At 41.7% G+C, this 26,510-nt stretch overlaps 1 protein-coding gene across 2 annotated transcripts in view; it reads right to left on the bottom strand.

The window, feature by feature from the left end:
* Positions 1–26,510, bottom strand: part of pcnx2 (pecanex 2) — a 295,416-nt gene that overhangs the window by 53,120 nt on the left and 215,786 nt on the right. For both annotated transcript variants that reach the window (XM_051919361.1, XM_051919362.1), the window contains 3 exons: positions 20,617–20,870; positions 4,130–4,363; positions 1,100–1,203 (listed from right to left, as the gene is read on the bottom strand). In XM_051919361.1, the coding sequence (XP_051775321.1) occupies positions 1,100–1,203; positions 4,130–4,363; positions 20,617–20,870 (592 nt within the window). The remainder of the gene's footprint in view (positions 1–1,099; positions 1,204–4,129; positions 4,364–20,616; positions 20,871–26,510) is intronic.

Here is a 26,510-nt window from a genome sequence, read left to right as displayed (position 1 = left end):
ATGACAACGTGAAAAAAGTTTACTTGAGGTTTTTGCAAATTTAATAAAAATAAAAAAACTGAGAAATTACATGTACATGAGTATTCACAGCCTTTGCTCAATACTTTGTCGATGCACCTTTGGCAGCAATTACAGCCTCAAGTCTTTTTGAATATGATGCCACAAGCTTGGCACACCTATCCTTGGCCAGTTTCGCCCATTCCTCTTTGCAGCACCTCTCAAGCTCCATCAGGTTGGATGGGAAGCGTCGGTTGCACAGCCATTTTTAAGATCTCTCCAGAGATGTTCAATCAGATTCAAGTCTGGGCTCTGGCTGGGCCACTCAAGGACATTCACAGAGTTGTCCTGAAGCCACTCCTTTGATATCTTGGCTGTGTGCTTAGGGTCGTTGTCCTGCTGAAAGATGAACCGTCGCCCCAGTCTGAGGTCAAGAGCGCTCTGGAGGCAGGTTTTCATCCAGGATGTCTCTGTACATTGCTGCAGTCATCTTTCCCTTTATCCTGACTAGTCTCCCAGTCCCTGCCACTGAAAAACATCCCCACAGCATGATGCTGCCACCACCATGCTTCACTGTAGGGATGGTATTGGCCTGGTGATGAGCGGTGCCTAGTTTCCTCCAAACGTGACGCCTGGCATTCACACCAAAGAGTTCAATCTTTGTCCTCAGACCAGAGAATTTTCTTTCTCATGGGTCTGAGAGTCCTTCAGGTGCCTTTTGGCAAACTCCAGGCGGGCTGCCATGTGCCTTTTACTAAGGAGTGGCTTCTGTCTGGCCGCTCTACCATACAGGCCTGATTGGTGGATTGCTGCACAGATGGTTGTCCTTCTGGAAGGTTCTCCTCTCTCCACAGAGGACCTCTGGAGCATGAATAAAATGTCTGCAAATCCCCTTAAATGAAATTCTGCATTGTGTACTATAATCACAAGTCTGAATTGTTTGATTTGTAATTTTAAACTGTCTAGCAGAGGGGTAAATCAAGGACAAACGTGTCTTTGTCCCAAACATTATGGAGGACACTCCAGATTTATTTATACTTAAACATTCATTCTGCCCCAGATCAATGTAATAAAGCATCGCAGAGAAGAGATAGAGGATTACCTGTTTGACACGTTATGTGAAGCTGTTGCTAAGGATCGCCGTCCCAGGACACAGAGGGCAAAGCAGAGTGTCACTAAAGGTGAGTCTTCATCAACTTCCACTGGCTGCAATATTAAATTTGGCACATTAAATCCAGTTTCTTAATAACAGCCTCAGTCCATTACTTACAATTTACTCCACACAAACCAGCAAAGACAGCATAAGGCAAACTAAATGTGTCATAAATGCTAAAACAGACTGCTTGGGTCTTCAGAACAATCCTCTAGTCATTGTGACAAATGCATTGGTTAAATGTCAGAGCTTCTCAGTGCCTGTAGCTGTAGCATGTTTTTTTCTTTTTTTCATTTATTGTATTTTTTTCCATATTATTAATTGAAGTTACTGATTGCATACACCTCCTGATCACTATTATCTAAGTTGATCACACTGAACACATTTGTCACTCCTGATAAACTGTACTCGTTAATACAGATACTGTAATTTAATGAAGATGTGACTGATTACTATTATTTTAAAAGCTACTTCAGATCTACCAGCAGTTCTGGTGGTTCGTACTGCGCACAAAACTTAAGATTCTTGTTACGACTGAGCCAGGGTTCCTCCCCTGGCTTATGTTTAAATTGCCCTTTTTTGTCTTCCTTGTTCATCTTTTATTATTTTCTGTCATTTTTTAAATAACATTCCTGTCCATTTATTACTTATCAAGTTATCTATTTTCTGTTACTTTACTACATTTAGTTATTATGTAGTTTCTGCTCTATGTGTGGTTTTCCGTTCTCTCATGTTCCCAGCATTTTGTGGGTGGATCCCCAAGAGGCTGGCTTACCTGTCCATCATCATTAAGGGACCGCCTCCTGCTCTGTAAAGGCAGCCTGGGAATTGAAGTCTCTTCATTGTCCATTTTGAATGTGCTCTGGTGGAGTTGGGTTCTGAGAGAGAGTTTTGTTCTCTCTTTATTTCTGGCTTACTTTGACCTTTTATGAACAGGATTGTTGACAAAAGGCAACACCTACCAGGAACACGTCTGACTAACTGCTGGCAATACAAGCCAGCTGTACCTTCAGTTGTACAGGGACCAAATAGCAGGCGCACTAATCTATATTCCCCAAGCATCCTACACAGGACACCTTGAGAGACATTGACGTATGGCTTTACCAAGTCCACAAAACCCAAAAAGATTGGATGGGCATACGTCCACAAATCCCTCCAGGATCCTTGTGAGGGAAAAGAGCTGGTTCAGTGTTCTGCGACAGTGATGGAATATGTATTATTGCTACTGAATATAAGGGTTGACTAACACATGGACCTAGTGCTGGTGCTGTTATTTTGTGCCGTAGACCGAGCATATTAGTGTGCCAACTGACTCCCACTTATGATCTGTGCCCTAGGCAAATGCCTGTTTTGCCTTAATGGTGGCACTGGCCCTGCATGGATCCTCCACTAAAGTTAGAGTACACCTATCCGTCCTTCATTTTTAAATGTAGCAAAGAGATGGAGGGAGTCCAGTTTGGCAACCTGAAAATAAATCGTAAGAATCACTTATTGCAGATGATGTTGTTCTGTTGGCTTCATTGTGTGGTAACCTCGGGTGTGCACTGTGGAACAGTTTTTGGCTGAGGGTCAAGCAATTGGGATGAGGATCAGCTCCTCCAAGTCTGATGTGATAGTTCTCAGCAGGAAAAGAGTGGAGTGCCCTTTCCAGGTTGGGGAGAAGGAGCTGCCTCAAGCAGAGGAGTTTAGGTATCTCGACATCTTGTTTACGAGTGAGGGAAGAAAAGACGAGAGATCGACAGGTGGGTCAGAGCAGCGTCAGCAGTTATGGAGAAGTTGTGCCAGTCAGACATGGTGAAGAGAAAGCTGTGGTGATCCATCCATAATCAGCTAGGAACGCATGACATGTGATGTCATCAGAGTGACCATATAAATGTACATTCACAGATCATCCACTTAATGTTGGTGTGCAATTCTTTAAGTGTTGATGCACATCAGAACAGGTCACCCACCTAAAACTAAACATATTTGGGCCCAACTAGTACTTGAATGGGAGACCATCTAGGAAATGCTTGGGTTGCTGATGGAAGAGGTGTTGGTGAGGCTAGCAGGGGGCGCTTACCCTGTGGTCTGAATGTGGAACCCACTGTGATGGGGACACAGTGTTGTAAAAATGGTGTTGTTCTTCAGATAAGATGTAAAACAAGAGGTCCTGACTGTCTGTGGTCATTAAAGATTCCTGGGCATTCTTAGAGTAGGGTGTACCCCGATGTTGAGGCTAAATTGTCAACTTGAGCCTAGTCATCCTGGCCCCCTAATCATCCCCTGTCTCTAATTGGCTAGCTACCTCTCACCCCTTCACCACTTAAGAACTAACGTGTGGTGAGCGTACTGGCGCCAAGACGGCTGCCGTCACATCATCCTGGTGAGTGGTGGCTGAGGTGGTTCCCCACTCACTAGAGTAGTGACAAAAGCGTTAAACAAATGTAAAGAATTTATTACTATTATTTGATCTTTGATTAGCATTTTGAAGTTAGAGAAAACTGCAGGTGTCTTTTTGTGCGGCTTCAACCTCAGTTTAATAACTACGTCTAAGTCAGCACAGGCAAATTTTGATGCTCTCATGATGAACAAATCACTTCTTGAATTGCATGAAATGAGCATAAAGTCTCCCCAATTTTCTTTACAACAGAATTTACAAAAAACACAGCACAACAGAGTGTGCAGAAAAGTGAAGGGTCCACTGTATGTGGTCATAGCACTGATAAGGGCAACGGCAAAAATGAGAACAAAGAGATGAGGACTTGAGATGATCACATCCAGTCACCAGAGATGCCATCACCTTAGACCTCTCAGCCGATTACAGGCTTACCATTTCACGATCAAAGGTTTCTGGGTCACTCTATGCTGGGTTTATTCGTTTATTATTTTTCCTGATAAAGCTGGCAGTTCCTTTGGGAAATGTTAACTGGTGGCACTCGTACGTGAGTCTTTGAATTCAAGTTTACTTCTCATTGCTGAACAATGGCAAGCACTTACCTCATCTTGCTTTGCCGCACAGTACTGAATCCATTCCAAGTAGATATTACAGAAGCTCGCCCGCGTTATTCCCTGGAGGCAATGGATATAATCCTCATCAATTTTCACACTGAACACAGCTGGGTCTCGCTCAATGTAATGCCATTTCGAGTACAGTTGCAGGGACTCCAAAACCGACAGTTCCTTTATCCACGCTCGGAGTTTAGGGGAGTGTAGAAAATAGTAGATTATACTCTGCAAGCAGGAAATAGGATGGAAAATTGTCACTGAATGTACTCATCTTAAATCGTACTCTAATTGATGAAGGGACTAGTAAGTCAAGCAAAAAGAGAAACGGGAAATGTAGAAATGGATGTTCCAGTACAGAGGTGGCATTACATGGAGGAAATGTTCTTAACATTAGGCTCTTCAAGAGAAGTGTCGTCTTTCATCTTTGATGTTTGTCGATTGTGTGAATGTGTGGAGTTTGTGGATTGGGACATTGAGAGACATTATAGTTAGAGCTGGAGAAAGACCTGTGACCTGAACATGAACGTGAACGTGACTCTATCCATCATTCAGCCTTTATAAAATGCTGGACTAGTCACCAGCCCAGTTGCCTCAGCCCTTGATGGGAGCAACTAACCAGACCATTATCTCATCTTATTTTCTGGCACCAATTTTCCTGGTGCAGGTTATGGTGGTGACCTGACTTGACTCGGCAGGAGAACAGATACCAACGGCACTTAAGAAAAGCTCATCAACCTGAAGAATTCAAATGCTGCAACATAACAAACTGTGTATTCATGTATTTATTGTGAATTCAAATGCTGCAACATAACAAACTGTGTATTCATGTATTTATTGTGAATTCAAATGCTGCAACATAACAAACTGTGTATTCATGTATTTATTGTGAATTCAAATGCTGCAACATAACAAACTGTGTATTCATGTATTTATTGTGAATTCAAATGCTGCAACATAACAAACTGTGTATTCATGTATTTATTGTGAATTCAAATGCTGCAACATAACAAACTGTGTATTCATGTATTTATTGTGAATTCAAATGCTGCAACATAACAAACTGTGTATTCATGTATTTATTGTATGCTCTGCCCGTGCAGTAGTGAAACAGGACAGTGAGGAGGGCCTGTCCCGGCTCCCTACTCCTGACGTCACGCTGCCCCCCTCCCCTTGGCCCGCAGCCTCTGTCTCAGATTAGCGCAAATAAATGGCTCCTGTAAGTGAACTATGGTTCTTAGCACAATGAGAGAAGTCGCAAAATCGACCGGAATGTTCAAGCAAATTATAGAAAAAAACCCGTTCTAAATCCGTTGAGTAGTTCTCTCCTGAAAAGCGGACAGACATACAGACATTAGACTTTATAACTATATATAGAGATATATGAAAGAGGTGTTGGTGAGGCCATCGAGTGGGCACCTACCCTGTTGTCTCTGTATGGATCCCAAAGTCCCAGTGGCTGGACATGGTCACTGTGCTCTAAAAATGGGGCTGTCCTTGCCTACTTTTGTCTGCAACAAAGCGAAACCTGTTGTAGAATTATGAGCACAATGTGGGATCCTACTGTGCAGCACACCCAGAGCTGGCGCTACGTTATTTTTCACCCTAGGTAAAGCTTATTAGTGTGCCGACAGACAGTTCGGTGGCTAACCCGTGTGGCTGGACACCTCCCACCCACAACCATTATGATCCGCACCCTCCCTGGGTGAATGCCTAATTTGCTTTAATGGTTTCACTGGCTCTGAGCACACCATGACACACATTGATGCTAGAGTACAATCTAGGTACCTGGCGGTGAGGAAGCAGCATTGACCATGTCATTAATGGTGGCTGTAATTCAGTCATTCCATCCTTAGTAATGTAGCCATACCACCTGCACTTCAGAAGAGGTCACCCACCTGAAACTAAACATATTTGGGCCCAGCCAGCACTTGGGTGGGAGACCATCTAGGAAAAACTTGGGTGGCTGCTGGAAGAGGTATTGGTGAGACCAGCAGGGGGCGCTTGCCCTGTGGTCTGAATGTGGATCCCAGTGTAACGGGGACATTGTGCTGTAAAATGGTGTTGTCCTTCAGATGAGACATAAAATTGAGGTCCTGACCCTCTGTGGTCATAAAAGGTCTCTGGTCATCCCTGTTGTTGTGAAACTGGGGAGTCCCGAAAGCAAATGTACAAAAACACTCTCAAAAGTTGCCCACTAGAGGGGAGAAAACACCATCAAAAACGAAGACTAGAAACCCAATGGGCCAAGAATAAATCTTTATAAGAAAAATAAAAGGTTTCGTATTTTCAAAAAGGCTCCGTAGAGCACAAGGAATTGCCTGAATAGGCAATGTAATCCACAGTGAACAAACTCCCAATGCTGAATCCAAAAATTGCGGTCATAAAACTGAGGTTCAAAAATGTAATAAGCACAGTCCCAGTACAAAAATCAAAGATCTAATCGAAAGACAGAGTACAGGGTGGAAAATCCAGGAAATCACACAGCAAGGCAAAGGGCACAGTGGGCACAGTAAGCACAAGAAACACTCCACTCGCCAGCGCATTCGCAATGAACCGCCAGGAACTGTGGGAGGCCCTCCCTTAAATAGGGCAGTGACTGGCAGGTGGACCCACCCACAACACACAAGGGACATAACCAAAGCCTCATTCTACTAAAACTGAACACAAAGGAAAATGTACATAATAAACATCCATCCATTTTCCAACCTGCTGAATCGGAACACAGGGTCACGGGGGTCTTCTGGAGCCAATCCCAGACAACACAGGGCACAAGGCAGGAACCAGTCCCGGGCAGTGTGCCAACCCACCGCAGTACATAATAAACAGAAGGAACATAAATACAAATCAATAAATATGAAACATTAGACATTACAAACAAAAAAATGCAACTGTGAACCCCAGCCCCGGTAAAATGCTGGCTGAACTATGACACCTGTGCTCTGAATGAGGATCCCAATGCCCCAGTGCTGTACAAATGGTGCCATCCTTGAGATGAGACGTAAAACTGGGGTCCTGACTCTCTGTGGTCATAAACAATCCTTTTGGAAACAGCAGGGTGTATCCCGGTGTCCTGGCTGAATTGCCCACCACGGCCCTATTATTCTGGCCCCCTAATCATCCCGTCTCTAATTGTGTCTGTCTCACCACTTGTGTGCTGAGTGTCCTGGTGCAAAAAATGGCTGCCATCGCACCATCCAGGTGGATACTGCACATTAGTGGTGGTTGAATTGCTTCCCAGATGCAGTGTGGTAGCACCGGAAATACTCCCAGGTAAAGGAAGCCAAATGCTCTCAAACGGACAGTCAGAGTTGAAGGAAGAGGATGAAGCTCGCTGAGGAGTAATGGAGGGAGAGAAAGAAAGAGAGAGAGAACATTTATTGTATGTGACGGAGAAGCCCCTATTAGAAAGGTATTCATACAATTAATGATTTGTTTGCACCCAGGAGTTGTGTTAGTATTGTTCTGGCTGGCGTTTGGGGTGCTGGTACGCCCAGGGTGGGCACCACAATTAAGGCGAATAAGGTATTGGGCCTAGGGTGCAGATCATAAGTGGGGGGCCACACGAGTTTGCTACACTACAGGCGGTTGGTGCACTAATAAGCTTTTGGCATTGGCACTGGGTATACACCCCTATTGGTCACTGTATGTATAGTGACAAAACAGACACACTTGATTTAACGCTCTTTTTTGCTCTTTTCATAATACTGGTAGTGTTGTACACTCAAGTAATGCAGACACCCACTACAAATGACAATAGTCAAATTAAAGGATGCAAATACCAGGCAACATCAGTTAGTGGTGGAAGTCCAACTCAAAAAACTTCAATGAAACACTCTCATTGCTAAAGGCTACAAACCGAAATTAAACACAACAACAGTTTGAAACCCAACATGAAAGAAATCCAAATTAAAAGTCTAACATTTGGAGCAGCGCCGCAGAGACTCCTGGGACGTCAGCGCCGTCCATCGCTACAATACTGTAGATGGAGACACGCTTGAGAATCTCAAGATGACAGGTGTTCTAACGAAACATTCTACCCATCGAAATGATCTACTTACTGATACTACGCATGCGCAGACCAAAATTACGCAACTTTTCTCGAAGCTTACCAACTGCTTGTCGATCTGGCCTACCTAGTGTTGAAGTTTGAGGTAAGTGTTACTGTATTTCAGTAATATGTATGCTTTTCTTAGCCTTACTACATTAATGCATTTATTACAGTTTACTGCATTGGTATTTTTAACTGATGACATGGTATAACGTTATAAGTTTAATGCTACGACTTACAATAAACGGATGGGTGTAACATATACGGTGTATATACCATTCATGCCAAGTAATCTGTTGCTTTTGTTGACATAGTGTGTAATAAATAAACTGTTTGCGCCACACTTTTTTCATTGAGGTCCAAAATTCACACTACAACAAAGCACTCCCCATTTCTACTTATGTATGGGAGAGAAGCAGTGTTCCCCTCAGAGGTTCCAGTTGACTTGCCGGTGAGTGTTTACTTACAGCTCTGTGTGTAAATTTACATTATTATATATTATGAATAATGAATTATTTTGTCAGAAGCCGCAAATATTAGCATACTAGCAATAAAATAATTGAAAGGAAATTAAATATTGAGTGAAGATTATTTTCTTATTTTGAATAACAGCAGTATGTTACACCTAACACTACTATTGCTTTTTCAAAATACTGAAAATTAATCAAATGACTGATGTTAAAGCTTGTATACTAATGAGAACAACTGTGATTATAGGCAATGCAGAAGATTATTGCTTGGTTTGTTCCAAGCTGGAAGATGATCCCAACAAAAGCACAATTGAAATGGTAACAATATTTCAACATGTACCATCCACAATAATATAATATCCTACTATGCTCATTTTCACTCGTCATAATTTTGTTCTTGGGGTCTAGTAATATAACTTAACAAGTAACATGTTAACTGCTTCTACACCTGCTTGGCCGCATCGGAAGAAATAGTTAATTGAATCAGTCACTATTATTACTGTTTCCATGTTCAGACTAATCGTTATGTTTTATTTTTCAGGTGCAGTGTGATATGTGCAGTCGCTGGGCACATTTTGAATGTGCAAAATACAATGAAAAAATTGAAATAGCATATGTTTGTAAAAAATGTATAGATAAATAAGTATTGTTCTTTGGTCTTTGTTGTTGGGAGTGTTTTATTGTTCACAAATGTATGTAAATTAAAGCCTTTCTATTCTTCCTATGATGTGCTATTGTTTTATTTGAAATGCCCTCAAATAAGGTGCTTTATGGACCTTAAAAGTTTCACTTAATATATTCAATAGAAAATATTACACATATTTTATAATGTTGTATGTAATACAGTTGTTGTTTATTTTGTTATACTATACTGTATATAATGTGTCAGCTTTGCAGTATATTTCAGTCCTTGGAAATGTGTTACTGATGTACTCATATGCATTATGAAGGTAGGATGTTTAGTTAGTGTTATTTACCCCATCGAGATGATCTACCCATATGCATTATAGAGGTAGGATGTTTCGATAAGGTAGCACCAATCGATAGATACATCTGTCGAAATAAACTACGGTAGGATACTTCGACAAAGTAGGACAAATCGTCAGAACACCGGCAGTAAACTGAAATACAAAATGAGGACAAAAAACATTGGAGTTGTAACAATTAATAACTAAATACAAAATGAAAATATACGTACAAAACAGAAATAAAAGCGTGCAGATTAACAGGCATCCATTAGGACCTGCTCCATGTACAAATGTTCTTTTTGTTATTTCTAAGACTCCACACGCTGTCCTCTACTAGTGCGCCGCTTTCTTCTTAACATCTGCTTCTGATGGCACTCCTAAAGTAGCTCGGACCATTTCACATCACTTTTGAGGGCTGTTGACTGAAGAAGGAGCCTTTTATGTGCCATTTCCTCCAGTCAGTTTCGCTGGCTTTTAATTCAAGCAGCCGCCTCCTTCGCTGCAGCACTAAATCTCTGCAAATTGAACGGAGGTTCGGAGCGGCTCGAGAAGGAAGGCCGAGTCCGCCTCCAGCAAAGCCGCTCCGTGCCAGGCTGAGGCAGAGCAGCTATCTCATCCATGGGGGGTGTTAACGGGAAAAATCAAAGGGTACGTAAAATGAAGAATCAAACATTTATTTAATATTCCTTGTAAATAGCTTTCCAGAACGATCGGATCATTTTTGTCGCGTTTATGCCCCTTTTAACAATACCTCAACCCAATTAAGAATTCACTTATTTATTCATGGCATCCTTCACCCCAGTGCTGCTTGTGATGTTTAATCTTCCAAGTGCTTGCACAGGCGCCGGAAAAAAAAGGTGAAAATCACAGCAAGAAAAACTGTGACAATTAAGTGGAAGTCCACAAACATGATTCATGTTCCCAATTTAGCAAGAGGATTTAAAAAAAAAAAAGATTAAAAGCACCATTCATAAATTTTCAGTCTTTTTTGTCCTATCTGTTTTTTATGAAATTCTATAACACATGCAGTTTGAATTCCGTACTGAGCCGTACTCTTTTACGATCGATAGATCCGTTGGTTTGCTTTGCAGCACATTTCACAGTGCGCGGTGTTTTGAGAGGCTCCGGACATTTCCCAATCTGTGTGAAAATTATTATTAGATTGCTTGTGTGAGTGGAGACATGCTTTTAAAAGACAGACAGCTTAGGGCAAACCTCGATCTGGGATCGCGGCGGTATTAGCCCACCGTCTGCTAATGGTGCAATTAAACCCACTGCGTCAAATGGTAAACTGAAGTTAGATACAAATGAGGGGAAAAAAAGTCATTTATAGTCAAAACAAATCTTCAATTTCTTTTACAAACCCACCCAAAAAGTAGCAAACAAGAATTACAAACTGGCTGCGGCACCAGCACTGCACTTGAGGCTGAGGCTTTGCAGCTGGGAAAGCAGTAACTGGAAACAGACGCGGGCCAAAGTGGGAACGCGGCCATAAAGCTGGGAACATGTGCGCAGTTTATTAGAATGAAAAAAAGACTCTGTCGGAAAAAATAACACTGTCATGTTAGCCAATTTAGGGTGAAATATGATGAAAAGTTTCAAGAGTAAGACGCGATTTCATATGCAGCCTGTAACGGCCACTGCCACCCGTTGCCTTCTTAATCAGTTGAGGCGGAGAAGGCTGAGCGAAGTGAGCCATTGAACTGCTTGTGCAATGACAATTCGATTTATAAAACATTACGGGAAAGTCAATTGACATTTTTGCTAGCTCTGGGGAAGAGAAAATGTTTAGGGAATCGAAAATTGCAAGTCGTTTTATTTTTCACTAAATATATGCATTTTTTTTAAAACAGTAAATTATTCTGAAAATAAATATTTGCAATTACTCTAATATTGTGGCACAGCCAGGTTTCAAAGGACATTAGTAAGCCCACTTTTCGTTATGTTAGTTTTAGTGTATTGTTATTTAACTTTTGTACAATGAAATTCTGATGACAACTTTCTATGTGCAGCAAAGAAAAAGGGTAACAATAAAACACTTTAGTAAGACAACCATACAGGTTATAAGAAATGAAAAGCAGGAAATGAAGAAAAATAATGAAAAAAGAAGCATGTATTCAAATATTATATACATAGTGGCATTGATTATGTACAGCTTTAAAAAATACAGTGTATACACTGTATATATACAGTATATATATATATATATATATATATATATATATATATATATATATATATATATATATATATTCACGGCATTCGTAGTCTGATTGTATGGGTGGTTACCTACCAGGTAACGCTTGTGGTTGGCCAGCAATCTGCTAACATCCGCCACGGTGCCCTCAGTTTGTGAGGAGCAGATCATAGAATGGTTGAAATAGTTTACTGTCAAATAAGTGCAAAGAGTACGCGACACGTGTTTCGCCCTCATTCTGGGCTCATCAGGTATATATATTTTATCACAGGTGGCTGGGTGTGGTCGGCATTCAGCTGCCTATAAAAGGGTCCGCCTTCCGACAATCAAGGCTGGAGTCGGGTGAGGAGGCGGACGAGGTCGGAGAAGGAAGTGGGCGAAGAGAGGCCTGAGAGTGTGTGAAGAGAGAGGAAGAAGGAATACTGGACTGTTGGGAGACTGTGGGGTGTTTGGTGGCGGTGCACATAGGACTTGTATATAATAGTTGTGTAAATAAACGTGTGGTGATGCCTGCTAACGTGTCCCCCTGTCTGTGTCCGGGCTGTACCCTTTCACAATATATACTCTCCTTCTTCAGTCAACAGCCCTCTAAAGTAATGTAATATGGTCTGAGCTACTTTAGGTGGGATATACAGAGTGCCATATATATATACAGTATTTCCTATATTTTTTGTATTTAAATTTCCTTTTAAGTTATACTGTCAGCTTGTCTGTTGCCTCAGCTATACAACATTTGGCTTTGGATTTTAAACAGCAGGGCTAATGTTTGTGATGCGTCATCTGTTAGAATGAAAAAAAACAACATCTGAACATTTCAACAATCTATATGAGGACAGGCCATTCAGCCCACAAAAGCTCACCAGTCCTGTCCACTTAATTCCTCCAAAATAACATCAAAGTCAAGTTTTGCAGGTCCCTAACGCCCTGTCTACCACATTACTCAGTCACTTATTCCAAGTGTCTCTGTGTGAAGAAAAAACTTCCTAATGTTTGTGTGAAATTTACCCTTAATAAGTTTCCTACTGTGTCCCCATGTTCTTGATGAACTCATTTTAAAGTCACAGACTCGATCCACTGGACTAATTCCCTTCATAACTTTAAACTCTTCACTCATGTCTCCTCTTAATAATCTTTTACTTTAATCTGTAAAGGCTCAGCTCTTTTATTCTTCCCTCATAACTCATCCCCTGTAGCCCTGGAATCAGCCAGTTGCTCTTCTCTGGCCTTTCTCTAGCACTGCTATGACCTTTTTGTAGCCTGGAGACCAAAACTGCACACAGGACTCCAGATGAGGCCTCACCAGTGTGTTATAAAGCTTGAGCAGAACCTCCTGGGACTTGTACTCCACACATCAAGGCGCTATATAACCTGACATTCTGTTACCCTTCTTAATGGCGTCTGAACACTGTCTGGTAGTTGCAGTGTCAAGTCCATGATGACTCCTAAATCCTTCTCATAAGATGGACTCTCGATTTTCAGACAACCCCATTGTGTATTCAAACATCACATTTTTACTTTCTATGTGTAATACTTTACATTTACTGACATTAAATTTCATCCGCCACAAATCTGCCTGAGCCTGTGTTCTGTCCAAGTCCTCCTGTGAGGATTCAGCAGATTTTCAATTATCTGCCAGTCCTCCTATCTTGGTATCACCTGTAAACTTAACCAGCTTGTTACTTATATTCCTATCCATATCATTTATAAATTAAAAATAGCAGCGACCCCAGCATTGCCCACTGATGGACACCCCTCTTAATGTCAGGCAATTCTGATGAAGTTCCTTGCACCATCACCCTCTGCTTCCTGTGTCTGAGCCAATTCTGCCCCCATCTACAAACATCACCCTGATCTCCACTTTTTTTAGTTTGATGCCCGACTTCTCATGCAGCACCTTATCAAAGGCTTTCTGACAGTCCAGATAAGTCATATCATATGCTCCATTCTGATCATCTCCTTTTGTTTCTTCCTCATTGAACTCCAGCATGTTAGTAAAACACGATCTTCCTCATCTGAACCCATGCTGACTGTTCAGTAAAACTTCTGTCCTTGCCAGGTGTTGCTCAATCTTATCCTTAATAATTCCTTCCATTGATCTCCCTGTGATGCACGTTAATCTTACCGTCCCATAGTCGCTTTGATCTGCACAGTCACGCTTTTTATATAACGGGATAATATTTACCATTTTCTAGATCTTCAGTGACTTCCTAAACATACGCGTTAAGGGTTTATATCTGTACTCACTAACCTCCTTAAAAACTCAAGTGTAAATATTATCTAGTCCTGGAGATTTGTTTGATTGTAGCCTTTTTAATCTGAGCACCACTTCTCCTTCTACAATTTCCATATTCCTCAGTACCTCCTTAGTGCAAGAAAGGACAGAGCCGCCTGTACTTCCTTAGAAGACTGGCATCCTTCAACATCTGCAGTAAGATGCTGCGGATGTTCTATCAGATGGTTGTGGCGAGTGCCCTCTTCTACGCAGTGGTGTGCTGGGGAGGCAGCATTAAGAAGAAGGATGCCTCACGCCTGGACAAACTGGTGAGGAAGGCAGGCTCTATTGTTGGCATAGAGCTGGACGGTCTGACATCCATAGCAGAGCAACGGGCACTCAGCAGGCTCCTATCAATTATGGAGAATCCACTACATCCATTAAACAGTGTCATCTCCAGACAGAGGAGCAGTTTCAGCGACAGACTGCTGTCACTGTCCTGCTCCACTGACAGACTGAGAAGATCATTCCTCCCCCAAACTATGTGACTCTTCAATTCCACCAGAGGGGTAAACGTTGAACATTATTCAAGTTATTGTCTGTTTTTTTACCTGCATTTTTTTTTATTACTCTTTAATTTAATATTTTTGCTGCTGGAATATGTGAATTTCCCCCTGGGATTAATAAAGTATCTATCTATCTATCTATCTATCTATCTATCTATCTATCTATCTATCTATCTATCTATCTATCTATCTATCTATCTATCTATCTATCTATCTATCTATCTATCTAGTGGTCCCTTTAACTAAATGAAAATTATATCTGTGTTCGTTGTTATTTTTTGATTGTTTATCTCCACATTGCAGTATTTTCTGGATACCAGCTCTTTCTTTTGTTTTTTATTTGTGTTTTCTTGAGGCCCTAAATCCATTTCTAACAGATTGGGCCCGATATGCTGAAGGCAGGCCGATCGCTATACCACTCACTTTCCTAAACTTTAAGGCGGCTAATGAAAGGATAGGCCAATATCACTTCCTGAAGTGCCCCACCATACGTCCCCCCCTTTGAATATAATCAACTTTAAAGACTCAAATGTATATATACAGTGGTGTGAAAAACTATTTGCCCCCTTCCTGATTTCTTATTCTTTTGCATGTTTGTCACACAAAATGTTTCTGATCATCAAACACATTTAACCATTAGTCAAATATAACACAAGTAAACACAAAATGCGGTTTTTAAATGATGGTTTTTATTATTTAGGGAGAAAAAAAATCCAAACCTACATGGCCCTGTGTGAAAAAGTAATTGCCCCCTTGTTAAAAAATAACCTAACTGTGGTGTATCACACCTGAGTTCAATTTCCGTAGCCACCCCCAGGCTTGATTACTGCCACACCTGTTTCAATCAAGAAATCACTTAAATAGGAGCTGCCTGACACAGAGAAGTAGACCAAAAGCACCTCAAAAGCTAGACATCATGCCAAGATCCAAAGAAATTCAGGAACAAATGAGAACAGAAGTAATTGAGATCTATCAGTCTGGTAAAGGTTATAAAGCCATTTCTAAAGCTTTGGGACTCCAGCGAACCACAGTGAGAGCCATTATCCACAAATGGCAAAAACATGGAACAGTGGTGAACCTTCCCAGGAGTGGCCGGCCAACCAAAATTACCCCAAGAGTGCAGAGATGACTCATCCGAGAGGTCACAAAAGACCCCAGGACAACGTCTAAAGAACTGCAGGCCTCACTTGCCTCAATTAAGGTCAGTGTTCACGACTCCACCATAAGAAAGAGACTGGGCAAAAACGGCCTGCATAGCAGATTTCCAAGACACAAACCACTGTTAAGCAAAAAGAACATTAGGGCTCGTCTCAATTTTGCTAAGAAACATCTCAATGATTGCCAAGACTTTTGGGAAAATACCTTGTGGACTGATGAGACGAAAGTTGAACTTTTTGGAAGGCAAATGTCCCGTTACATTTGGCGTAAAAGGAACACAGCATTTCAGAAAAAGAACATCATACCAACAGTAAAATATGGTGGTGGTAGTGTGATGGTCTGGGGTTGTTTTGCTGCTTCAGGACCTGGAAGGCTTGCTGTGATAGATGGAACCATGAATTCTACTGTCTACCAAAAAATCCTGAAGGAGAATGTCCGGCCATCTGTTCGTCAACTCAAGCTGAAGCGATCTTGGGTGCTGCAACAGGACAATGACCCAAAACACACCAGCAAATCCACCTCTGAATGGCTGAAGAAAAACAAAATGAAGACTTTGGAGTGGCCTAGTCAAAGTCCTGACCTGAATCCAATTGAGATGCTATGGCATGACCTTAAAAAGGCTGTTCATGCTAGAAAACCCTCAAATAAAGCTGAATTACAACAATTTTGCAAAGATGAGTGGGCCAAAATTCCTCCAGAGCGCTGTAAAAGACTCATTGCAAGTTATCGCAAACGCTTGATTGCAGTTATTGCTGCTAAGGGTGGCCCAACCAGTTATTAGGTTCAGGGGGCAATTACTTTTTCACACAGGGCCATGTAGGTTTGGATTTTTTTTTCTCCCTAAATAATAAAAACCACCATTTACAAACTGCATTTTGTGTTTACTTGTGTTATATTTGACTAATGGTTAAATGTGTTTGATGATCAGAAACATTTTGTGTGACAAACATGCAAAAGAATAAGAAATCAGGAAGGGGGCAAATAGTTTTTCACACCACTGTATATATATATATATATATATATATATATATATATATATATATATATATATTGTGACGGACAACCGGCTATGGACTCCGGTCGCCACCCCCAGGCCGCTAGGAGGAGCCCTCCAGACAGCATATTCGTGCCCCGAGTTCCAGCAGGGCCTCATGGACTTTGTAGTGTTGTGACACAGCCCTGCTGGATACCTTGGGGGCCGCCAGGAGTCACTGTAGGGGGGCTAGTGGGCTCTTGCATGCCCTATAACCCGGGAGTGCGTGTCAGTCACGTGACTGGAGGAAGCGACGTGCTCCCGGGATGAAGAAGAAGACTGTTTGCCCTGACCCGGAAGGAAATGGACTTGTGGGTTGTGCTTAGAACCACTTCCGGGTCAGGAGCTATAAAAGGACTATGGGTAGCCCAGACAATAGAGCTGAGCTGGGAGGTAGGAGGGCGAAGTGTCTGGGAGTGGAGGATTGTTTGTTGGAAGAGTTTATTGTAGTATATGAGTGTGGTGTGTGTAGTGCTTTGTGCACTGTACAATAATAAAAAGAATATTAGTTGTACTTTCACCTGGTCTCAAGAGTGGTACCTGAGGGTTCGAGAGGTGGACAAGCGCTATATCTGCTACAATATATATATGTGTGTTTAAAAAAAAAGATAGTGCAAGACAATTTTAGCAAAGCCAGAAAAAATTTACATTTAAAAAGAAAGACACACAGATGTAAACAGCAGTGATCTTTTTCCTCCCCATTACACAATAACCCGGGTACGTGTGAGTAAAAACATATACAGTGAAATATGCACCCCATCCACTTCTGAAGTTCACATAATAGTCCAGCGTTGGAGCGTCCTTGTTATCCAGGGTGGGTGAACTGTAGAAGCTGGCTAATGAAAGAATCTGAATTTTTAAATGTAAAATGTTTCCACAGTCAGCACTGCACCATAACAATAAAAAAAAGAACTTCAATGAGCTCACCGCTAGATGTAACTGAGGGCAATGCAGGATTCACAGGATTACCATCCATGGAGATGAATGCTGACCTTCACCTATCTAGACACGGCTTCATAGGTGTAGTTCCTTTTACACGGCCAATGCAGTTGCTCACTCGTTTGTCTAGTTTGCCGGTCTTTTTCCTCCAATTGCAGTCCTTCCTTCCTCCTTTTGAAAAATGGTGTGATGTATTCAAATTACCTCAGAAACTGGACATCCAGCCTTCAGGGGTGCCGCTGTCAATCACCTGTCTATTCCAAAACAACATGTAATGCCGGGCTACCTCGTTTGCCAGACCAGACAGACAAGCGGTAATCAAATCACATTTTCTATGTGGCAGTGCTACACGCCTTAGAAACCTGCAAGTTCTTCCTCTGGAACCACTTGAGAATCTCCTTTGCAGCATGTTTAGGATCTTTGTCTTTCTGAAAGATCTGCCTGCATCTCATTATCACCTCCATGACAGATGGCAACAGATTCAAGAACTTTGCATGCGGTATATGGTTACATTCACCTTCCTTTCAATAATCTGGGATCCGCCGATATCATAAATTGCTGCTTCCACCTCAGAACTGGTATTTTTAGGGTCATATGTAGAGCCATTTCTTCTCCAAAAATTCCATTTTTGTCTCGTCTGACCACACTACATTCTCCCAGTCCTCTACAGGCTTCTCTAAATCAGGTCAGGTGGGGAGAATCGTAGTCAAAGAAAGGGCGAAACCAGGAGTCAAACTGATTAAGCATCAAAACCGAAATGAGAACCAGGAATCAGAGTCAAAAGAAGAATGCAGAGATTCAGAAAATGAGAAGAGCAAAACTTAATGTTCTTTTTCTTTTTTTCAATGTGAAACAAGGGCTTATTCTTCAAACCTGGATACCTGGATACTTGCGAGGATGATCTTTAAGATGTTGCTCTAATAACATGTCCAATGAAATTTTATAAATGAGTGATACTAATTTTAACATAAAATTGGATGTGGCAAAAATAAGAATGTTGAGATGAATGTGTGGAGTTACAAAAAAGGACAAAATAAGAAATAAGACAATCAAAGGTACAACAAAGAAGAATTAAGGTGAAGGTTAAAGGTTAAGGTTTTTAAGACGGGGTAAGAACAGCAGTGATGTACGGAGCTGAGACATGAACAGTGAAGGGAGCACAGGAGAAGAAGATGGATGTGGCAGAAACGAGAAGGTTGAGATGGATGTATGGAGTTACAAAAAAGGACAGAATAAGAAATGAGACAACCAGAAGTACAACAAAAGTGGGAGAGACATCTAAGAAAGTGCAGGAAAGTAGATTGAAGTGGTGTGGACTTGTGATGAGGAGAGACGATCAATATGTGGGCAATGGAAGTCCCAGGAAAGAAAAAGTGAAGGAGGCAAAGCGGACATGGATGGATAAAGTCAAAGAAGACCTAAAGGAAAAGGGCTTGACTGGCAAGGAGGTGCAGGACCGAGAAGGTTGATCAAGCATATTGACCCCACAAAGAAGTGGGAAAGAGATGAAGATGAAGAAGAAGAAGAAAAAGAAGGAACTCAGAGATGAGAGGTACAAAACACAAATCAAAAATGGGAAATCATTGAAAACCTTAAGAGCCTAAGCCGAAGAAATCTTTCTGAAACAAGTCAGCAAATGTTGCAAAAAGTCAAAACCAAAAACAAACACGAGAATCATAAGGTACACGTCTTTTGAATGTCCACAGAATTTGGACAGCTGTTTATATTGTCATGCTCATGAATCGATTATGAGTGACTTCCAGGGACCATGACTCCTAGCATCCCTTTAGGATGCACATAGTAACCATGCCACAGTAAAATATAAGCAACGTCATTAATAATTATAAACTTTTAACAGAGGCTTAAAACTTGCCAAAATTCTGCCAAAGGTAGAAAAAAAACCCTTAATTACAGATTTAATATAATGGGAAAAATGTATTTTTTCAGAACAAAATTCAAAAGAAACTGTAATCAGGACTGTACCCTGGGGGCATTCATACAGCACTGGCTCTTTCAGGCAGCACGCTATTGGGGGACAGCAAAAGGGCTGAGCTCTTGACGCTTTGGAAATGGGAAACTGTGGTGGTAGGCATCATGGAGTGGTCTAGTTTGTCATCCCCTGTGAATTCGAGTCACGTAACGTGACACCAGCTTTACTTACTTTTAGTTTTCCTCTTTATGTCATTCTCACACACACACACATAAACACAATTTTATCGTATTTGCCCCTTACTCAAATAATCCTGGCTTCACCCCTCAATTGGGTCACATTCTTCAAACTCTGACATCTCTTTCTTTAAGTGGCCCACCAATATTCCTGTGGTCTCTTGCTACACTAGTCTTTCTGCAGAGACACTTCTTGTCATTTTGGAGAAAAAGAAAAATGTTTCAACTGAAATATAAGGAATGTTTTGAGTGAGCAAGTGTGCTTTACAACTTTAGTTTGTTACAAAAGCACAATTGGGAAATGGCAGATTGGTAACGAAAACACATGAAAATGTGCAAAATCAGCCGACGTTCTGGCAACTTTACCTCTGTGAAAAAGAGGATCTTGGCAGCAGTAATGGTGGCTTACATGCTCCATCACATACTTTTTAACAATGCTTGCTATTCTTTGTCTCGACTAATCTAGAAAACATTAAATACAGAGCAGCTGACTATCTCTCAATGCCAAAAACAATCATAGCTGTAAATGTTCAGTCTGGGAATTTCCTACGCTCCAGAAACTGCTCTCATCTGTTTGCCACTAATGGCTATTGATGGGAAAGTTCAGCAGATTAGCAGCACTGCACATAGAAAAGTGCCAGAACAGAAAAGGCCTGCCATCCCCACCCCTCCATCCTTTATCTGCAGCCCACCTCCAACCAGACTCAATCCGAGCAGGTACCTTTAAGTAGTATGAAATAAGGAGCTTCCTCAGGTCGTACACTTGCAGCATGGTGGCCGCGTTATTCTCACTGATGCTGTAGCCCTCCAGCAGATATTTGGTTGTCGTGACCTCCCAAGCCAGCCAACGGAGATAAAAGGCCGCATTGCAGGACAGAATATAAGGGAGGTGTCCGGGCTCACAGCAGCAGCAGGCTTCATCATCTTCTACGCCTTCAGTGATGGCCTCCACCTCTCTCTGTTGGCAGTACGTGCCTAAAAAGAAAGGAAAGAAAAAAGGCAGAAATCATGGCGGATACCTTCACAAAAGTACTCACACGTCGCATTTGGGTTAATACATGATGTTTCGGATGTGTACATAAATTGTAAACGTTCCATTTTTATTATTGTACAGTGGCATGCAAATGGATTCAGTCCCCTTGAAGGTCATCCTAATTTTCTGCATGAGAGAAGATTTCTACACATACTGTATTTATCCATTTGGTATTTTTAATGGGAACTCTTACGCTGTAGCAATACATTTCCAAAGTTCAAACGAACCATTTTCTATTGATATTTAGCTGAAGAAGAAAAACTTTTCATAAGTATTCAAGCCGTATGCATTCATACTTTGTCAAGAAGCCTTTTTGCTGCAATAGCAGCCTCAGTTCTTTTAGGGTGTGTAAGTATGTCCCAGTTCTGCACTTTGTTCAGGATGGATTCTTCCCCTTTATTCTTTGAGAACTGATAGAGACTCTCTAGGTTGGTAGGATTGGTGCCTCTGGACAGCAGTTTTCAAATAGTGCCAAAAGATCAGGACTTTAACTCGGCCATTCCAAAACATTCACCTTTCTGTTTCAGAGCCACTCCAGTGTCACTTTGGCCTTATGCTGAAGGCCATTGTCATGTTGAAAGATGACTCTTATCCCGAGCCGTAGGTTCATGGCAGACTGGAACAAGTTCTCCCTTCAACTCTGACAAGATTCCCAGTCCCAGCACATGAAAAGCAACACCATATCATGACGCTGCCACCACCATATTCCACCGTAGGTGTGTCATTTCCTGAGACATGGGCAGTGTTGGTTTTACATCACACATACCTCATTGATGTCTGGCCACAAAGTTCAGTTTTTGGTCTCATGTGACACTAAGAGCTTCTCCCACATCTTAACTGCATCTTTTTAATGCTGTGTAGCAAATGCCATTCATTCCTTTACATACACATACTTAAGGAATGGCTTCTTTCTTGCTACCCTCCCATTGAGGCCTGTTTTACGGAGTGCTCTTGAAATTATGGACCCCTTGCACATCCACTCCAGTTTCAGCCAAAGAGCATTGCGGACTTCTGAGAGTGACTGTTAAATTTTTAGTCGCCTCTTTGACCAGTGGATGTCTTGCTCTGATGTTCAGTTTTGAGGGATGGCCTGTTCTAGTAGGGGTCTGGGTGCTGTGATGAACCTTCCTCTTACTAATGATGGCTCCAACAGTACTTAACAGGACATTCACACCCTTGTGTATGTTCTTCTCACCATTTCCTGCCTTCTACATTTCATTGTCTTTGTTTCTCAGGTGAATACTTCTTTGTCTTCATTTGTTGTAGTGATAGGCCAACAAAGACCATGGCCTTACAAAGGGGGATTTTTATATCCTGAGAGATAGAAAGGACTCACAAGGATTCTTGTGCCCATCCGGTCCAAGTGCCTGTCTTTCTATTTTCTTTTCCCATGATGTTCCACCCTCTGAGACACACATCAGTCTCCTGCAGCACTCACAATGAATATTCGTGAACTCTGTTTCATCCATCCTTGAATTACGTTTTGTAATGCAATGTTTTTACAGATGAACAAACTAGCATAGTGGTTCTCAAAACAGTCCATAGATGAATGACTAGACCGACTGTAGGTCTGCAGGGTACGAGTTATGAGGGAACACTGAAGGAGCTGAATGTTTTCAGGTTAAGCAAACATAGATTAGAAGGAGACCTGACTGAAGTGTTTAAAATTATGAAGGGTATTAGTCCAGTGGCTTGAGACTGTGACTTTAAAATGAGTTCATCAAGAACAAGGGGACACAGTTGGAAACTTGTTAAGGGTAAATTTCACACAAACATTAGGAAGTTTTTCCATACACAGAGAACCACAGACACTTGGAATAACTGCCAAAGTAATAAGGTGGAGAGCAAAACTTTAGGGACCTTCAAAACTCGACTCGACTTGGAAGAGCTTTGGGCGAGCTTTGTTGCATTAAATGGCCTTGTCATCTCGTCAGAATTTTTTGAATGGTCTATAAAGATGTAATCCACGTAGTGCAAATGAGGTCTTTAGTATGCAAAATGGATAAATAACATCAACCAAAGATGAAAAAATGTAAAAACATGGGGTATTACAATTTTGTTTGTACACTATAGATTTATTTTTTTCCCCTCAATGGATGTAATCCATCCATGTATTTTGTTACCCCACGTTTTCCATTTCAGGATGGTGAGGAGCTGGAAGAACCCAGAAGCACAAGGCAGCCATCAATAACAAATAGGCTGCCTGTCTATCATTCATTCATCCATTCCTCCATCCATGTTCAGAACCCACTGATTTCAATTTAAAGTCACAGGACGTCTCTCAACTCCACGCAGTAGTAGGAGAGGTAATGAAATCTCTCAGGTTTCTAGCGATCCTTCTGTGGAGATGCACTTAGTAACATCAGTTGAAATTCAAGAAACAGTTCTGAATGGGAAACTAGTCCATCACAAGGTCAGGTAGTCAGTCAGTCATTTTCTAACCTGCACAGCCCTGAACAGAGTCACGGGGGTCTGCTGGAGTCAATCCCAGCTAGCATAGGGCACAAGGCAGGAACAAACCCTGGACAGGCCGAACACCCAACCCCAACAACACATGGTGTCACTCAATTATTAATTTATATATCTTGTTTTGTTTGTTTTTGACACAGATCATTCAGTTTGCAATGACAAAGAATAAGAAAACATGCTGACCCCATGCATTTGTTCATTCCTCAAAAGGTGCCTGCCATGGAGACAGTGGTGGCGTCTCCTCAGGAGGGTTGTCGGAAACCTTTGGGCTTTCATTACTTTTCCTCCCGCTGGGAGCAATCAGGAGGCAACCCTCCCCCAGCGTACAGACCTCTCAACAGCTCCCATTCAAATCATTTTCACACTTCCTTCTGCGCTGCATATTAACGCATCAAAGGCAAGCACGTGACTTCAAAGCAGGCGCGTCTATTTTTGAAGCCTGCACCAAACTTATCTTCATTGAGCAGTCCTGGCTCTGATTTGACCCAGAGAGCTGCTCAGAGAGATTTAGAAAACGAAGAACATAACAATAGTACGAAAAGGAAAGATTTGCAACATATAAGGAGACTGTGCAATTGGCATTTTATCTTCTCTTGCCACACAAATGAAAATACGTACCATGATTTACATGTACAGACGGCACAGTGGAGCCACTAGTTAGCATTGCTGCCTCACTGCACCAAGAACCTGGGACTGATTTCTAGCCCCGTCACTGCCTGTGCCAGCTTTGTACAATCTCAGCCATGTCTCTGTGATTTGTTTCCTTTCACATCCCAAGGACATTCGAGTTGCATTTGTTGGAATGTTTAAATTGAATGTAAAGAAATCTGTTTCACTGGCATGTTGTCCGAGGTTGGTTGCTGTATTGTGCGCAGTGCTGCCAGGACACACTTGAGCAACAATGAAATGGAAGAATTGACTTTTTAAAATGGATGAATGGAGACATTTACTGTATAGTTATATCTCAATTCTTGTAACATATATATTATTTTATATCCAGAAAACATTGCTACTACATCTGTGGTGGGTTGGCACCCTGCCCGGGATTGGTTCCTGCCTTGTGCCCTGTGTTGGCTGGGATTGGCTCCAGCAGACCCCCGTGACCCTGTGTTCGGATTCAGCGGGTTGGAAAATGGATGGATGGATTGCTACTACATATATATATATATTCATTGAATTTGTAGTCTGTGTCACTATCTGATTGTATGGGTGGTTACCTACCAGGTAACGCTTGTGGTTGGTCAGCAAGTTAGCTAACATCTGCCACGGTGCCCTCATTTCAGTTGCGAGAAGCAGATCATAGAATGGTTGAAATAGTTTACTGTCAAATAATGCAAAGAGTACGCGACACGTGTTTCGCCCTAATTCTGGGCTCATCAGGCGTACACACTCACTGCACCCCCCTCTCGGGGAATTGAACCTCGGATGTCATATGAAAAAGTTTGGGAACCCCTCTCAGCCTGCATAATAAATGACTCTACTTTTAACAAAAAAGATAACAGTGGTGTGTCTTTCGTTTCCTAGGAACATCAGAGTACTGGGGTGTTTTCCGAACAAAGATTTTTAGTGAAGCAGTATTTAGTTGTATGAAATTAAATCAAATGTGAAAAACTAAAATGTGGGTCTCCTTGTAATTTTGCTGATTTGAATGCCTGTCACTGCTCAATGCTGATTACTTGCAACACCAAATTGGTTGAATTAGCTCGTTAAGCCTTGAACTTCATAGACAGGTGTGTCCAGTCATGAGATATAAAGGTATTTAAGGTGGTCAATTGCAAGTTGTGCTTCCCTTTGACTCTCCTCTGAAGAGTGACAGCATGGGATCCTCAAGGCAACTCTCAAAAGATCTGAAAACAAAGATTGTTCAGTCTCCTGGTTTAGGGGAAGGCTACCAACAGCTATCTCAGAGGTTTAAACTGTCAGTTTCAACTGTAAGGAATGGAATCAGGAAATGGAAGGCCACAGGCACAGTTGCTGTTAAACCCAGCAGGTCTGGCAGCCCAAGAAAAATACAGGAGCGGCATATGAGCAGGATTGTGAGAATGGTTACAGACAACCCACAGATCACCTTCAAATACCTACAAGAACATCTTGCTGCAGATGGTGTATCTGTACATCGTTCTACAATTCAGCGCAATTTACACAAAGAACATCTGTATGGCAGGGCGATGAGAAAGAAGCCCTTTCTGCACTCACGCCACAAACAGAGTCACTCGTTGTATGCAAATGCTGGTTTAGACAAGCCAGATTCATTTTGGAACAAAGTGCTTTGGACTGATGAGACAAAAATTGAATTATTTGGTCATAACAAAAAAGCGCTTTGCATTGCGGAAGAAGAACTCCGCATTCCAAGAAAAACACTTGCTACCTCCTGTCAGATTTGGTGGAGGTTCCATCATGCTGTGGGGCTGTGTGGCTAGTTTAAGGACTGAGGCCCTTGATAAAGTCGAAAGGTTGGATGAATTCAACCCAATATCAACAAATTCTTCAGGATAATGTTCAAGCATCAGTCATAAAGTTGAAGTTACGCAGGGGTTGGATATTCCAACAAGACAATGGCCCAAAATATAGTTTGAAATCTACAAAGGCATTCATGCAGAAGGAGAAGTACAATGTTCTGGAATGGCCGTCACAGTCCCCTGACTTGAATATCACCGAAAATCTATGGGACGATTTGAAGCAGGCTGTCCATGCTCGGCAGCCATCAAATTTAACTGAACGGGAGAGATTTTGTATGAAGAATGGCCAAAAATACCTCCATCCAGAATCCAGACACTCATCAAAGGCTATAGGAGGCGTCTAGAGGCTGTTATATTTATAAAAGGAGGCTCAACTAAATATTGATGTAATATCTCTGTTGGGGTGCCCAAATTTCTGCACCTGTCTAATTTTGTTATGATGCATATTGCATATTTTCTGTTAATCCAATAACCTTAATGTCACTGCTGAAATGCTACTGTTTCCATAAGGCATGTCATATATTAAAAGGAAGTTGCTACTTTGAAAGCTCAGCCAATGATACACAAAAATCCAAAGAATTAAGAGGGGTTCCCAAACTTTTTCATATGACTGTATATACTGTATATACTAGGGGGCTTAACCCCTGCTCGCTT

This window comes from Erpetoichthys calabaricus, chromosome 15 (genome assembly GCF_900747795.2).
Source record: "Erpetoichthys calabaricus chromosome 15, fErpCal1.3, whole genome shotgun sequence".
NCBI classification, from domain to species: Eukaryota; Metazoa; Chordata; class Cladistia; order Polypteriformes; family Polypteridae; genus Erpetoichthys; species Erpetoichthys calabaricus.
Note: the sequence above shows the minus strand (reverse complement) of the source record. Positions and strands in the feature narration are given on the sequence as shown.